The 16243-nt window shown below is 48.7% G+C and overlaps 1 protein-coding gene across 1 annotated transcript; it reads left to right on the top strand.

The window, feature by feature from the left end:
* Positions 1 to 6846: 6846 nt before the first annotated feature.
* On the top strand, positions 6847 to 7482 carry LOC101151335 (syndecan-4-like). The gene is given in 3 exon segments (XM_055374344.1): positions 6847 to 6852; positions 7022 to 7154; positions 7157 to 7482. Coding segments are annotated over 3 exon segments (465 nt in total).
* Positions 7483 to 16243: the final 8761 nt, after the last annotated feature.

Below are 16243 nucleotides of genomic sequence, written 5' to 3'. Positions count from 1 at the left end.
TTCCCCAGATGCAGTGATATTTGGAGTGCCCAGAGGCACTTGGGCTTCCATGGCAGGCTGTGGCCAACTGGAGCTGGGAGGACCCTGTGCTAAATTTCACAAGGCCCACCGGTTGTCATGATGGGGGATTGTAATGCCTCACTTCAGCTTTGACATCCTCTGCCTTGATGTCCTCTGCCTAAAAACCAGGGGTTCCTAGACTTGAACTCTGATTCTTGCCCATGTAACTACCTACAGCCAATTTTCCATCAGCACAGCCTTGTCTGGTTTCCTTGCAGGTAGCAAGGATTGCTCTGCCCCATGCACAAGTGTTTCCTGAGACTCTGATCACAGGGCTGTGATCACAAATACGGGCTGGCTGCGGGGGTGGCAAACAAAAATGGGGTCAGGTGCAGGCACTAGTGACTGTATTGCAGTGAGCAGTGATCACCTGCAGAGGTGAGAGCAGAATCTCCTACCAATTCAGGAGGGGGGGGGCACACTGGGAGCTCAGCAGGGAGCAGGGGCACATGTCCTCAGCAACCCATTTCCAATTCTTTTTTTTCTTTTCTTTTCTGAGATAGAGTCTCTGTTGCCTAGACTGGAGTACAGTGGCGCGATCTCAGCTCACTGCAACATTCACCTCCCAGGTTCAAGCGATTCTCCCACCTCAGCCTCCCGAGTAGCTGGGACTACAGACATGCACTACCACACCTGGCTGATTTTTGTATTTTTAGTAGAGATGGGGTTTCACCATGTTGGCCAGGCTGGTCTCAAACCCCTGACCTCAAGTGATCTGCCTGGCTCAGCCTCCCAAAGTGCTGGGATTACAGGTATGAGCCACCATGCCTGGCCTCCATGTCTAATTTTTAACACTGTCACTTTTTTACAAAACTGAAAAAAAAAAAGTCACCCAGAAAGGGGCAGTGGCTTGCCCAAAGTTTGTTTCTTCATTTAATCACTCATTGATATTAATTTAATTTAATTTAATTTTTTAAAAGTAGAGACACGCCGGGCGCGGTGGCTCACGCCTGTAATCCCAGCACTTTGGGAGGCCGAGGCGGGCAGATCACGAGATCAGGAGATTGAGACCATCCTGGCTAACACGGTGAAACCCTGTCTCTACTAAAAATACAAAAAATTAGCTGGGCGTGATGGCCGGCACCTGTAGTCCCAGCTACTCGAGAGGCTGAGGCAGGAGAATGACGTGAATCTGGAGGCGGAGCTTGCAGTGAGGCGAGATCGCGCCACTGCACTCCAGCCTGGGCGACAGAGCGAGATTCCGTCTCAAAAAAAAAAGAAAAAAAAGTAGAGACAGGGGTCTTGCTATGTTGCCCAGGCTGGTCTTGAACTTCTAGGCTCAAGCCATCCTCCCTGCCTCAGCTTCCCAAAGTGCTGAGGTCACAGGTGTGAGCCACTGAGCACGGCCTGCTTTTGGGTGTTTATTGAGTATCCGCCCAGCACCAGGCATGGCAGACTCTGGGGACACCGAGGACCCTGGGCTGACCCAACTGTATTAACCGGAGGTTTGCGCTCATGGAGGGAGGGAGGTGGAAGTGACACCAGTGATCAGTTATCAAGTGGGTGCATTGTCACCATGCATGCTTGGTTGGGGGCAAGAGCCAAACTCTGGGGGAGCACCCAGCCAAGAAACCTGACAAGCGGTCACATATGCTTTGTCCAAGGAGGAGGTGACCCTGAAGGGAGAGCTGTCGGATGTGCGGGATGGCGGCAGGCGAGACTTCCAGACAGGAATGGGGGGTGGGCGGTCAGTGGGGCAGGGGTGTCAGAGGCCAAAGGAAAGCTGGAAGGGCTCTCTCAGACTGGGGCAACGCTGGTAACAACTCACTGGTATTTCCTATTTCTTCATGGATAACTGTGTACACATTAAATAGTTATTAATAATTAATAAAACCATTTTATAATGCCGGTTACAAAACAGCCGTGTAGTTTGTCAGGAAAGAATGGCAAAATCTTGGCAGGAGGCCACAGATCAAAACTCTTGCTCAAAATGAGGCAATTGGAAATACCCAGGCCTCACCTGTCCAGATAATAAGAGGTGGGACCTGCCCTCCCCAGCCCATCTCCTCCCTGGAAGTTCCCACAGTCTTTGGGGAGAAGCAGGTGAGGAGGGCAGCAGGTCGAGGACCCATGGGCGTGTGTTCCTTTTTTTTTGTTTGTTTTTGTTTTTTGTTTTGAGATAGGGTCTTACTCTGTTTCTCAGGCTGGAGTGCAGTGGCCCAGTCATAGATCACTGCAGCCTTGAACTCTGGCACAAACCATCCTTTTGCCTCAGCATCCTGAGTAGCTGGGACCACAGGTGTGCACCACTGCACCTGGCTAATTTTTTTTTAGAAATGGGGTCTCACTATGTTGCCCAGACTGGTCTCGAACTCCTGGCCTGAAGTGGTCCTCCCACCTTGGCCTCCCAAAGTGTTGGAATTACAGGCGTGAGCCGCCACCCCAGGCCCCAGTGTTGCGGGTGTTTCAATGGCTGTTGGAAAGGCTCACCTGCCCCAGCCCACCTCACCGCCCAAGGAGCCCAAGCCAGAGAGGACACCACTGTGAGAACGTCTAGGCAGCTGCTCAGAGTAGGTCTTCACCAGAGCTTCATGGCACAGCACTCCACAGTTTGCACAGCCGCTTCACATTAAGTCCTGAAGCAGACAGAGATTATAGCCCCATTTTACAGGCCAGGAAACTGAAGCTCAGCAGGGGGCAGTGCCTTGGCCAAAGCCTCTGTGTCCAGTGAACCAGTACCCAGGGCAGCCGCCGCTGGTGCCCCCAGCCTGCAGTGGGGCAGACGAGGGTTGATGGCGTGTGGGCCCCTGCAGGGAAGGCCAGTGTGGGGCAGGGGGCCACACAGTGGGACAAAGTGAGGTGCTGGGTTCCTGGGGTGGAGGGAAGGCCCAGGATTGGGAGAAAGCTGCTCAGACGTTTGTGCATCTCGGTAGGAAGTGATGGTGCCAGCTCCACGCCCAAATACCGACTGTGTGCCAGGCCCAAGCTGAGGCAGGAAGCACCATCCCCAGCTTACAGATGAGGAAAGTGAGGCTCAGGGCAGGAAGTGACTTATCACATCACACAACACAAAGCGGGAGAGGTAAGCCGTGAACCTGTGTCCATTTACCAGACAGCACACTTGGTGTGTGGGTAGGGAGGAGGCCCGGCCCAAACTGAGCGATGCTCAGGGGACTTCTGCTTTTAACCACCAGGGGGCAGTGTTGGGCCAGCCGCACCCCTGTCCACCAGGAGCGTGAACTGGGGTGGCCCTTAGCATGGGCTCGTTGGAAGGTTACTTTCCAGGCCGGTTGAAGCCAAGTTCACCAGGCCCAGGCTGTTCATGGGGCCACCTGGAGTGGCGGAAAAAGGCAGCCTGACCTCGTTTTAGATCCTGGGTCTGTCACTTGCAGGCTCCGTTTCTTTTTCTTTTTCTTTTTCTTTTTTTTTGAGACAGGGTGTCACTCTGTTGCCCAGGCTGGAGTGCAGTGGTACAATCATCACTGTAGCCTCGACCTCCTGGGCTCGGGTGATCCTTCCACCTCACCTCCTGAGTAGCAGGGACTACAGGTGTGCACCACCATGTTTGGCTAATTTTTTATTTTTTGTAGAGATAGGGTTTTGTTATGAAGCCCAGGCTGGTCTTGAACTCCTGGACTCAAGCAATCCTCCCACTTTGGCCTCCTAGAGTGCTGGGGTTACAGGTGTGAGCCACCGTACCCTCTCTGTGCCCATTTCTACCCACTCCTGTCCAGATTCCGCAGGGCAGCCAGAATAAAATCTTTCTGAAATGCAAATCTGATCACATCATTCCCTGCATAAGCCGTTCTCTAGTGCCCCACGTACCCCTGGGTAAAATCAGCCTCAGTGGTAGCTTGCAAGGCCCTCTGCAACCTGGCCACTGCACCCCAGTTCCAGACACATCCCATGACTTAAATTCACCAATTCATCAAGCTCCTTCCTGCCCCTCTGCCTTTGCTCATGCTGTACCTTCAGCCTAGGACTCCCTCTCCAACCTTGTTAAATGCACGCTCAAGGGCACTGGAACCCTGTCTTGAAAGGCCTTCCCTAGGCCACACCGCCACCCAGGCCCTATCAGTTAGGGTCCCTTCCCCACACCCCATCTGCACTTCCCAGAGGTTCCAAAAAAAAAAAAAAAAACCAGATACCATTTACTAAGCACCTGCATAAGCTTGTGGCTCTATCTATGCCACTTTGTTTAATCTTCATGGCAGCCTTATAAAATAAACATGGTTAGACCAGGTGTGGTGGCTCACACCAGTAATCCCAGCACTTTGGGAGGCCGAGGCGGGCGGATCATGACGTCAGGAGATCGAGACCATCCTAGCCAACATGGTGAAACCCCGCCACTACTAAAAATACAAAAATTAGCTGGGCATAGTGGCACACACCTGTAATCCCAGCTACTCGGGAGGTTGAGGCAGGAGAATTGCTTGAACCGGAGAGGTGGAGGTTGCAGTGATCCGAGATCGCGCCACCGCACTCCAGCCTGGCGACAGAGTGAGACTCTGTCTTAAAATAAAATAATAAAATAAACATAATTATTCCTGTTTTACAGGAGAGGAAAGTAAGGCTCAGAAACAGTCATTTGCTCAGTGGTGGCACCAGGGTTGGAACTCAGGATGTCTGACTCCAGAGACTCCATGTGCCTTCCTGGACCATTTACCACCAGAGCCATGTGCTTCCCTGGACCGTCCACACCCAGGTTGGGTCATACCAAGAGCACCGCCAAAGGGCAGAGGCTGGCAGCATGACCCACTACTTCAGAGAGACCCAAGAAGAGGGTAGAGCAGGGTAGCCACAGAACAGAGGAGAAGCAACAGGAAAGAATGGGCTCACCTAGCTGTGTCCTAGTCGTGGAGCTGAAAGCAGGCTGGGTGACTAGCCTCGTAATAGTGGTAAAGGCCTACACTGTTGATCACTTACCATGTGCTAGGCAGTAGGTGAGGTAGTTTATTGGTCTCTTATACACTGGTCATCTCAGTACCCTATAAGAAGGAGATGTTACCAGCTTCAATTTCCTTGTGAGACTCAAGATCACACAACACATTAGAGGTGAAGTTAAGATTCAAACCCAGATAGCCAGGCCCATGTTTCAGCAGCATCCATTTCTGAACTATTTGTGGATTATTTGCCCAGGGTTGGGAGAGGAATGACAACTGCTTGGGCTCTTTTGTTGGTGATCACCCTCAGACCCAGGTCCTCTCCCCAGTAGCCTTAGGCACTACAGGCTTTCCACAAATGCCAGTGAAAACAGAGACCAGTTTGGCATGAAGAATTTGGGACACTTGATGCCCTTTGGGTGACCCCAGGCATTGTGGGAAGAGATGTGCCAGCTCCAACCCTAGACAACATACAAATTAAGGCCTCTTTCACTTTATAGAATCATTCACTGTCCTCCCCCATGTTCCTGTAACCATAGCAACCCATTCCTATAATAAATAGCAAGGGTGTTGTATGAAAGAGGAAAGGGAAATCCTTATGAACTTGACCAGGATTTGTGTTCCCACCTCAGAGGTCTTTGGAGTCTTCTCCAGAGTGTCTTGACTTCTTGGTGGCCATTGGTATTGCGTAGTACAGACAGCAGCAGCAGCAGTATCATCAACATCGTCATCATGATCATACTTAATTTTAATTTCTGAGAGAAGAAGGGAGATGAAACTAAGCAACAAAGAATCTATATCAAGGCCAGGCACAGTGGCTCATGCCTGTAATCCTAGCACTTTGGGAGGCTGAGGCAGGCAGATTGCTTGAGCTCAGGAGTTTGAGACCATCCTGGGCAACCTGGTGATACCATGCACCACCATGCCCAGCTAATTTATTTTTGTATTTTTAGTAGAGACGGGGGTTTCACCATGTTGGTCCGGCTGGTCTCGAACTCCTGACCTCAAGTGATCAACCCACCTCGGCCTCCCAAAGTGCTGGGATTACAGGTGTCAGCCACCGTGCCTGGTCCAATAGACAGACATTTTTAAAGTTTGACTAGACATTTCTCCATAGACAATATACAAATGGCCAATAAGCACATGAAAAGATGCTCAATTGCATAGTTGTTGGAGAAATGCAATTCAAAACCACAGTGAGATACCACTTGACAGTCACTACAATGGCTATGATAAAAAAAAAAAAAAGAAAGCAAATGGAAAATAACAAAAGATGTGAACGATGTTGGCAAGGATGTGAAGAAATTGCGGCCCTCATATACTGCTAGTGGGAATGTAAAATAGTGTAGCCACATTGGAAAATAGAAAGGCAGTTCCTCAAAGATTAAATATAGAATCACTATACAAGCCAGCAATTCCACTCCTAAGGTTATACCCAAAAGAAGTGAAAACCTATGTTCCCACAAAAACTGATACAAAACATATTCCTACCAACATTATTCATAATAGCCAAAAAAGCGGAAATAACCCAAATGTCCATCAACTGATGAACAGATAAACAAAATGTGGTCTATCCATAGAATAGAAGATTATTCAGCCATGTAAAGGAATGAAACACTGATCCATGCTACGGCATGGATGAACCTTGAAGACATTATGCTAAGTGAAAGAAGCCAGACACAAAAGACCACGTACTATACGATTCCATTCATATGAAATATCCAGAATATGGACATCTATAGAGATAGAAAATAGATTCCTGGCTGTCAGGGGCTGGAACAGAGCAGGAAATAGGAAACGAATGCTGCTGAGTACAGAAATATTTGAGGGTGAGGTGATGCGAATGTTCTGCAATTAGATAGTGGTGATAGTTGCAAAACCTTGTGAATATATTAAGTACCACTGAATTGTACACTTTGGGAATGATTGCTCTGACTCACCGCAGGCTGTTCACCCTCTCTGGATGGCGGTACCACTGCCCCCGCCCTCCTGCTCCTGCTGCTGCTGCTGCTTTTTGCAGGCACGCCCACCACCCCTGAGTCAATCCAAGAAACTGAGGTCATCAACCCAGGACCACCTAGGGGCCAAACTTCTCCAGATCCCTACTGGAAGACTCTGGATGTGGGTGTGGGGGGCAGGAACCTGATGACTCTGAGCTCTCTGGGTCTGGAGATATTGATGAGTCAAGGGACCCCAAGATCATCCCTGAAGTGATCCAACCCTTGGTGCTTCTAGATAACCACATCCCTGAGAGGGCAGGGCCTGGGAACCTGGTCCCACTGAAACCAAGGAACTGGAGGAGAACGAGATCATCCCCAGGAGGATCTCACCCTCTGCGGGGGACCAGGATGTGTCCAATAAGGCACCCATGTCCAACACTGCCCAGGGCAGCAACATCTTTGAGAGAATGGAGGTCGTGGCAGTCCTGATTGTGGACAGCATCGCGGGCATCCTCTCTGCTGTTTTCCTGATCCTGCTTCTGGTGAACCATATGAAGAAGGGTGAAGGCAGAAACGACCTGAGCAGGAAGCCCATCTACAAAAAAGCCCCTAGCAATGAGTTATTACGCTTCTTCTATGAGCACTGGTTTGGACTTTAGGGGATAGGGAAGTCGGAGGATTTTGCAGAGTGGCCATTAGGATGCGGGAGGACAACCTAATAGTGTCTTGTTAGTATCTCCAGTTCTGGTTACCTTTATATATATTTATTATTATTATTATTTTTAAGACATGGTCTTGCCGTGTTGCCCAGGCTGGAGTGCAGTGGAGTAATCTTGGCTAACTGCAACCTCCACCTCCCCGATTCAAGAAATTCTCCTGCCTCAGCCTCCCGAGTAGCTAGGACCACAGGCATGCACCACCACACCTGGCTAATTTTTGTATTTTTAGTAGAGACGGGGTTTTGCCATGATAGCCAGGCTGGTCTTGAACTCCTGGCCTCAAGTGATCCTGGGCCTCCCAAAGCAACGTGATTACAGGCGTGAGCCACCACGCCCAGCCTTCTGGTTACCTTTAAGTGTCTGGAGAAACATCGTCTTCTACTGTTCTGCCTGGATCTTCTTGGTTGTTGTTGTTATTGTTGTTTTGTGTGTTTTTTATTTTTATTTTTATTGAGACAGGGTCTCACTCTGATATGCAGTGGCAGAATAAGGGCTCACTGCAGTCTCGACATGGAATCAAGAATCAAGCAATCCTCCTGCCTCAGCCCCTCAAGTAGCTGGGACTACAGGCATGTGCCACCACACCCAGCTATTTTATATATATATATATATATATATATATATATATATAGTAGAGATGGGGTTTCACCATGTTGGCCAGGCTGGTCTCAAACTCCTGGACTCAAGTAATCCATCTGCCTCGGCCTCCCAAAGTGCTAGGATTACAGGCATGAGCCACTGTGCCTAGCTTGCCTGGCTCTTCTTGATTTCTTGGGCCTCAGTTGCCCCCAAAGAAAAATGGAATTAAACTTGGCCTTTCTGAAGGCAAGAGTGGAATTGGATTATTTCTTTAACTTCCAGTTTAGAATCCAGGTCCAGCTTCAAACCCATACTGAACATGCTTCATCCAGAGCCCCTTTGAAGTCAGGGAGGAAGGGGTCTTGGCAGTCTTGGCTGAGGATGTGCTCTCATCAGCCGGGACTCACAACACCACTATCTAACTGCCGAACATTTTTATCACTCTGCCCCCGACATAATCTGCTCTCACAGGCTCACACTCTGGCAGGAATTGGGAGAAGGAGCTAGAACCATCTGCACCTTGAGATGTGTCTGTAAATGAGTACTTAGGATCATGCCACGGGAGTCTCCATAGTATATGGTATACCTTGGCCCATTCTAGGCTCCTTCAAGTGCCTTTTGGAAATCAACCTTTTTATCTGGGGAGGGAGGGTGAGAAAAAGAGCCAGAAGTTCATGTTGAAGTGGATTTGTGGAATATTTGCAAATCTACTTTTATTTTATTTTATTTTATTTTTTTGAGACAGGGTCTCACTCTGTTGCTGAGGCTGGAGTACAGTGGTGCAATCACAGCTCACTACAGCCTCGACCTGCAGGGCTCAAGTGATTCTCTCACCTCAACCTCCAGAGTAGCTGGGACTACAGGCACATGCCACTGCACCTGGCTAATTTTTATTTTATGTGTTTTTTGTAGAGACAGGGAGTCATTATGTTTCCCAGGCTGGTCTCGAACTCCTGAGCTCAAGCGATCCTTCTGCCTCAGCCTCCCAAAATGCTGTTCTGCTTGGATCTTCTTGGTTGTGAATAAGGAGAATTTTATTATAGGCATGAGCCAACACGCCCATCCATAAATCTATATTTAGTGGATTTTTTGAATGGTTCATTCCTTTGTGCAGAGTGTCTCTGCCTGAGCAAGACTTTGAGAACCCAAGATGTTCTTCATTCTCTCGTACATTTCCACAGCACCTGCTAAGTTTTTATTTAATGTTTTTTTTTTTAATTTTGCTTTGTTTCTTTCTTGAAAATAAGATAAAATCAGAGGAGATACTCCTTTTTTTGAGACAGGGTCTCACTCTGTTGCCCAGGCTGGAGTGCAGTGGTGTGATCATAGATCACTGCAACCTTGACCTCCCAGGCTCAAGCTGAAACAAGATAGTCCCCCTGACCCCTTTGAGGGACTCAAGAAGGGGTTGGCTGGTTTACTTAGTCTGCAGCTCTCAACCCCTTCTGGTGGGGGAGCACACAGGTGAGTGGGTGCAAGGGCTGGGATGAATGCTTCTGGGCACCAGAAGTAGAACTCTGTGCAGCTCCATAGCAGCATCTAGCAGGGGTACCTGTGACCTCAGGAGCCTCAGAGGACATATGTTACAGTGTGCCCTTTTAGCTTTGCCACCCAGGGATGGCTTAAATGTTTACCAGCTCAGTGGATGGTGAGGGTGACAGCCTTTTGCACCTGCCCTCTTGGTACCCGAGTTCTTGTCCAGCATCCAGGAAGATTCAGATCACACAAATGAATTGAAGGGTGGTGAATATGGAGGATTTTACTGAGTGGTGGAAGTGGCTCTCAGCAGGATGGGGAGCTGGAACAGGGATGGAGCGGGAAGGCAGTCTTCTTCTGGAGTTCAGCTGTCCCTGGCGGAACTCTTCTCTGAAGTCTTGCTGTCAAGCCATCCCTCTGAAGTCAAATTGCTTCTCTCCGACACCTGGCTGCTGCTTCTCTTTTCTCCTTCTCTGCTGCTCCACTCCGCCACTGTGCCGCCCCTCTGCCAATGGAGCCTGGGGTTTTTATGGGTAAAAGATGGGGGCTGGGGGCAGGCCAAAAAGCAACATTCAAGCTGGAAAACAGAGACAAAGTGAGAACACGTTGTGCCGTGGTCCAAGGCTTGAGGGCGTGGGCCTCTCCAGGGAACTTGCCCTTTTCTTCCTAGCATTTCCCTGCCTCCTGTCCACATCAACGCAATCCTCCCACCTCAGCCTTCCAAGTAGCTGGAACTACAGGCACACATCACTACGACCAGCTAATTTTTTGTATTTTTTGTAGAGACGGGATTTTACCATGTCGCCCAGGCTGGTCTCAAACTCCTGGGCTTAAGCTATCCATATACCTCGATGTCCTAAAGTGCTGGGATTACAGGTGTGATCCCAGCCAGTTATTTATTTATTTATTTATTTATTATTTTTTGGAGATGGGATCTCACCCTGTAACCTAGGCTGGAGTGCAGTGACACAATCATAGCTCACTGCAGCCTCGAACTCATGGACTCAAACGATCTTCCCACTTCAGCCTCCTGAGTCTCTGGGACTACAGCCATCACACTCAGCTCAGAGAGAGGATTTTCATTAATTTAAAATAAAAAGTTATTTATAGCTTCAGACAAGGCCTCTTTTCCCATTCTTCCCCCTTTCCTCTCTTTCGTTAAGCCCCTTCCCTATTTTTTTTTTATTTCAATAGGTTTTTGGAGAACAGATGATGTTTCGTTACATGGATAAGTTCTTTAATGGTGATTTCTGAGATTTTGGTGCACCCGTCACCAGAGCAGTATACACCGTACGCAATGTGTAGTCTTTTATCCTTCACCCCTCCTACCCTTTCCTCCTAGTTCTCAAAGTACATTCTATCACTCTTACTCCTTTGCATTTTCATAGCTTAGCTTCCATTCTTTTTTTTTTTTTTTTCCTGATACTTCACACTCCGCTGCTCATGGCTTCGGTCTGTTCTGAATCTGCCTCCTCTAAGAAGTAGCTTTTGCTGAGCAGATCCCAAAATATAATGAAGAGAACGGTGGGATATTTGTGTCTGTGTTCTTGTAATATATTATTATTACTTGGTTCTAGAAAAATAGATAAATTTTTTTTCAGGAAATAAAGTGCTATTTCCAGTTTGATGTTGACTGGGTGCTTGAGTGAGCAAATTTTCTTTCTTTCTTTTTTGTTTATTTTTTTGAGACAGAGTCTCACTCTGTTGCCCAGGCTGGAGTACAATGGCGTGATCTCGGCTCACTGCAACCTCTGCTTCCTGGGTTCAAGCAATTCTCCTGCCTCAGCCTCCCAAGTAGCTGAGATTACAGGCACTCGCCACCATACCCGGCTAATTTTTTGTATTTTTAGTAGAGACAAGGTTTTGCCATGTTGGCCAGGCTGGTCTCAAACTCCTGGCCTCAAGTGATCCACCTACCTTGGCCTCCCAAAGTGCTGGGGTTACAGGTGTGAGCCACCACGCCCGGACTTTTTTTTTTTTTTTTTTTTTGAGACAGAATCTCCATCTGTCGCCCAGGCTGGAGTGCAGTGGTGTGATCTCGGCTCACTGCAACCTCTGCCTCCCAGGTTCAAGTGACTCTCCCTCCTCAGCTTCCCGAGTAGCTGGGATTACAGGCGCATGCCATCACGCCCAGCTAATTTTTTGTATTTTTAGTAGAGACGGTATTTTTAGTATTTTTAGTTGGTCAGGATGGTCTCGAACTCCCGACTTCAGGTGATCCACCCGCCTCAGCCTCCCAAAGTGCTGGGATTACAGGATTACAGGGGTAAACCACCGCACCTGGCTGAGTGAGCGAATTTTTGTGTGGCTGGGTGCATTTTGACCTCTTTTCTTGCCCCATTCCTGGTGCCTTTTTTTTTTTTTTTTTCTTTTTTTTGAGACAGAGTCTCGCTCTGTCACCCAGGCTGGAGTGCAGTGGTGTAATCTCAGCTCACCTACTGCATTCAAGCAATTCTCGTGCCTCGGCCTCCTGAGTAGCTGGGACTACAGGCACCCACCACCATGCCCGGCTAATTTTTGCACTTTTTGTAGAGATGGTGTGGCGGGAGGGGTCTCACCATGTTGGCCAGGCTGGTCTTGAACTCCTGACCTCAAATGATCCACCTGCCTTAGCCTCTCAAAGTGCTGAGATTACAGGCATGAGCCACCACACCCGGCCCCTGGTGCCTTTTCACTGGGCTGGAATAGCTGAGGTAGCCCATTCTACCCTCCTTCTGCCTTCTGCCTGGGACCCAGCTGGCGTTCTTTGGTTTGCTTTCTCTAAGCTCTAGGCCTGAGCTATCCAACACAGTAACCACGTGTGGCTGTTTAAATTTAAGTCAACTAAAATCACATAAAGTTAATTCATTCCTCATGTGCTGGAACTGAACTGGAGTCTGCTCACCTGGCACAGTAAGGCCAGATATCCATTCTGAGATTTTTGCAGCAATAGAAAGGAAAGTGTTTATTTGCAGGGCACCCAGCAAAGAGGACCAGGCAGCTAAGGCTTAAACTCTGACCTCCCCGATGGTTTGCAGGTAAGGGTTTTTAAAGGCAGGGGTAAATTTCAGGAGAGCAGAAGTTATAGGCAAAATCGTTGCATGGAGGTTACACACTGGTCTTGGCCTGAAACAGTGGGATATCACGCAGCTTGGGGCTTACAGGTCATAGCTGGAGTCAACGTTTTCTGATTTGCAATTGGTTAAAGTAAAGAAGGTTTGTTTAAAAATTTGGGGTCAGCAGAAAAGAAGGTTAGCTTGGACTGGTGGGTGTGACTCCCACTAAGCCCTTTAGGAAGAAATTTACAACAAAGAGTTCAGTCTTCTCCCGATAGTTTTGGGGAGGGGTCCAGGTTTCTAAAAAACAACTCAGAAACGTATGCTAAGACGTTGTATTTAGTTTCTATAGAGGAACCAAACCTCTGACTCTGACTTCCTTGGCTATTGTTTTAGGCTACTATTACCTTCTTGGTTATCAAGTTGCTTATTTACTTCCCGGGGCTAGGTAGGGGCTTGGAATTTCCCTGGAAGGAACTCAAGGTTTTCCTTTATTTCCATGCTTGTGGGGAGCCCAGCAGGCCCCTAAGAGAGATCCCTGCTCCATCTAACTCAGTTGCATTAACCACACTTCAAGGGCTCACTCGGTCACCGTACATGGCTCGTGGCCACCATGCTGACCACACAGACAGCGCATTTCCATCCTTCGCACAGCACCGTTCTAGAGAATGCAACTGGCTTCACAAGTCACAGCCTCAGCTGTGCAGGGATGACCCTTGTCTCCCTGGGCAAGGGGAGGGGGGATGGGGAAGGGCTGATGACGTTCCAGCTGGGACCTGTTATCTGGGACCCTGCTTCTCCAGAGAGGAGAGGCCTGGTTGGGCTGGTGGTCCCGGTTACTTGGGCTGGTGGGTGTGACTCCCTCTAAGCCGTTCAGGAAGAAATTTACAACAAAGAGTTCAGTCTTCAGCGGATCCTTCTGCGGAAGGGCCCAGGTTTCTGAAAAACGACTTGGAAATATATGCTAAGATGTTGTCTTTAGTTTCCATAGAGGAACCAAACATCTGACTAACTTCCTTGGCTATTGTTTTAAGCTACTATTACCTGAGCCTGGCTCAGCCTGGGTGGGCGGTGCCTCCTCCTGACCCCACTGGCTGGGGTAACAGGAATGACCCTCCTTTGCTGCACCCAGTGGCTATTAGCTCCCATCACCACCCCAGCCCAGGGTCCCCACTGGAGGGGTTCTCTTCTACCCCGGGTGACCTTTTCCGCAGGCGGTGTTGGAGTGAGCACCTCTCTGTAGCTGTCTCTCACACTCTTGTCTGTTACTGATTTTTTTTTTAATAAAAAGGTAAGAAAACTTGATACCTTCTATTTTTAAAAACAATGAATTTGTGATGTATGAATTATATCACACTTAAATATTTTTTATTTATTAAAGGAGATGAAACTGCCCAAAGAAAGATAGAAAGTGGACTGTCCCAGGTGCCACTGAGAGCGCCACTGGGGTCTGGAGACGTGTGCCCCAATCCCTTTCCATCTCCCTGCAACCCTTTTATTTTTTTAAAGGATAAGGTTTCACTCTGTTGCCCAGGCTGGAGTGCAGTGGCCCTATCAAAGCTCATTGCAGCCTCAAACTCCTGGGCCCAAGGGATCCTGCCTCTGCCTCCCAAGTAACTGGGGCTACAGGTGTACGCCATCGTGCCCAGCTAATTTTTAAATTTTTTGAAGAGACAGGGTCTCACCATGTTGCCAGGCTGATCTCAAACTCCTGGCCTCCAGCAATCTTCCCACATCAGCCTCCCAAAGCACTGGGATTATAGGTGTGAGCCTCGGCACCTGGCTTCCATCTCCCCTTTTCAGGCCACCCACTTCACATCTGTGTGGTCTAAATGCCCCCTACTCACCTCCTCCCAGTGATGCCTGCCCTATGTCGAGGCTCCTGTACCCCCGGGAGGGGCCCCTTTAGACCTACCCAACTGCTTCTGGCAAGATCCATCCTGGGAGGGAGGGTGATCAGGAATGTGCCAAGGATGGACTGAAAGGGATGGCTGTTTCAGATTTCCTAGTAACCGGCTGACAGGAGAGGTTGGGGCGCAAGCAGCTCTATCTACCCACCTGCGGTTGTTTGTTTAAGTTGTGGTTGTTGCCATGGTCCCCTGAGAGCTTGGTAAATGAGGAGCCAAACACACATGGGACCTTACCTGTAGACAGTGTGCTCTGGGGTTTAGGGGGCAGGCTGGGGGGCTCTCCTTCCCCAAGGCCTTTGTTTCAAGGCAAGCAAAATTAACCCTTCTGGCCCCAAGACACCCTGCAGCCTGAATCCAGCTTGAATCCAGGCAGATCCAGGCTTCCACACAATGACGATTTAAAGCATTTATTGAGCACTTACTATATTCTGGACACAATATTAAGCCCTACAGGGGAAAGCAAGGTGGGCTGTGCAATCCAGAGTCAGATAGGTTTGGGTTCAAGTTCTGGCTCCTCATTTACTGGCTGTGTGACCTCAGAAAAGTTTCTTGATCTCTCTGAACTTCTATTTGTTTAGCTGTAAAATGGGAATACCCATACCTGCTTCTGAATGATTTGATAATGATATAAAGCTCCCAGCACAGAGGGTATGCTCACCAATGGGAGACTGTGAGCTCTATGCAAGCTGGGTCCTAATCTGTCTTGTTTGCTGTAATCTACCCCCTCCACATGCTTCTCACTTTCCCACCTCCATGCCTTTGCCCATGCCATCCTCTCCACTTGGGATGCCCTTTATTCTGCTCTCCATAAATCAAAATCCTTCCTTTCTTCAAGGCCTGGCTCAGATGCCAACTGCATCACATATAGGTGACTTTCATGCTTAGGCTCTCTCCCTAACTAAGGTGGAAGCTCCTAGAGCCAAGACTATGGGATAGCATAACAGCACAATGGCAGAGTGGTTAATTGCATGAGTTTACCCCTGGATAAGTTACTTCTCCATACCTCAGTTTGCTTATCTGCATAATGGGCATAATAGTACCTACCCAACACCACAGGTATGTTCTGAGGTTTAAATGAGGTAATGCACTGCTTTTTTCTTTTTTGAGATGGAGTCTCACTCTGTCCCCCAAGCTGGAGTGCAGTGGCATGATCTCGGCTCACTGCAACCTCCGCCTCCCAGGTTCGGGCCATTCTCCTGCCTCAGCCTCCTGAGTAACTGGGATTACAGGCATCCGCCATCACGCCCGGCTAATTTTTGTATTTTCAGTAGACAGGGTTTTGCCGTGTTGGCTAGGCTGGTCTGGAACTCCTGACCTCAGGTGATCCACCTGCCTCGGCCCACAAAGTGCTGGGTTTACACGTGTGAGCCACCTCACCAGGCCAAAATGAGGTAATGCATGTAATGAGACCCCATCTCTACAAAAAATATAAGAAATTAGCAGGGCGTGGTGGAATGTGCCTGCAGTCCAGGCTACTCCGGGGGCTGAAGTGGGGAGGATTGATTGAGCCTGGGGAGGTCGAGGCTGTAGTGAGCCGAGATCATGCCACTGCACTCCAGCCTGGGCAACAGAGTGAGACCCTGTCTCAAAAATAAAATAAAATAAAATAAAAATGGTCCACCTGCACCATCCAATATGGTAGCCACTAGCCAGATTGAACAATTTAAAGTAAAATGTATCAAAATCCAATTCAATTAAAAC

This window comes from Gorilla gorilla, chromosome 23 (assembly GCF_029281585.2).
Source record: "Gorilla gorilla gorilla isolate KB3781 chromosome 23, NHGRI_mGorGor1-v2.1_pri, whole genome shotgun sequence".
NCBI classification, from domain to species: Eukaryota; Metazoa; Chordata; class Mammalia; order Primates; family Hominidae; genus Gorilla; species Gorilla gorilla.
Note: the sequence above shows the minus strand (reverse complement) of the source record. Positions and strands in the feature narration are given on the sequence as shown.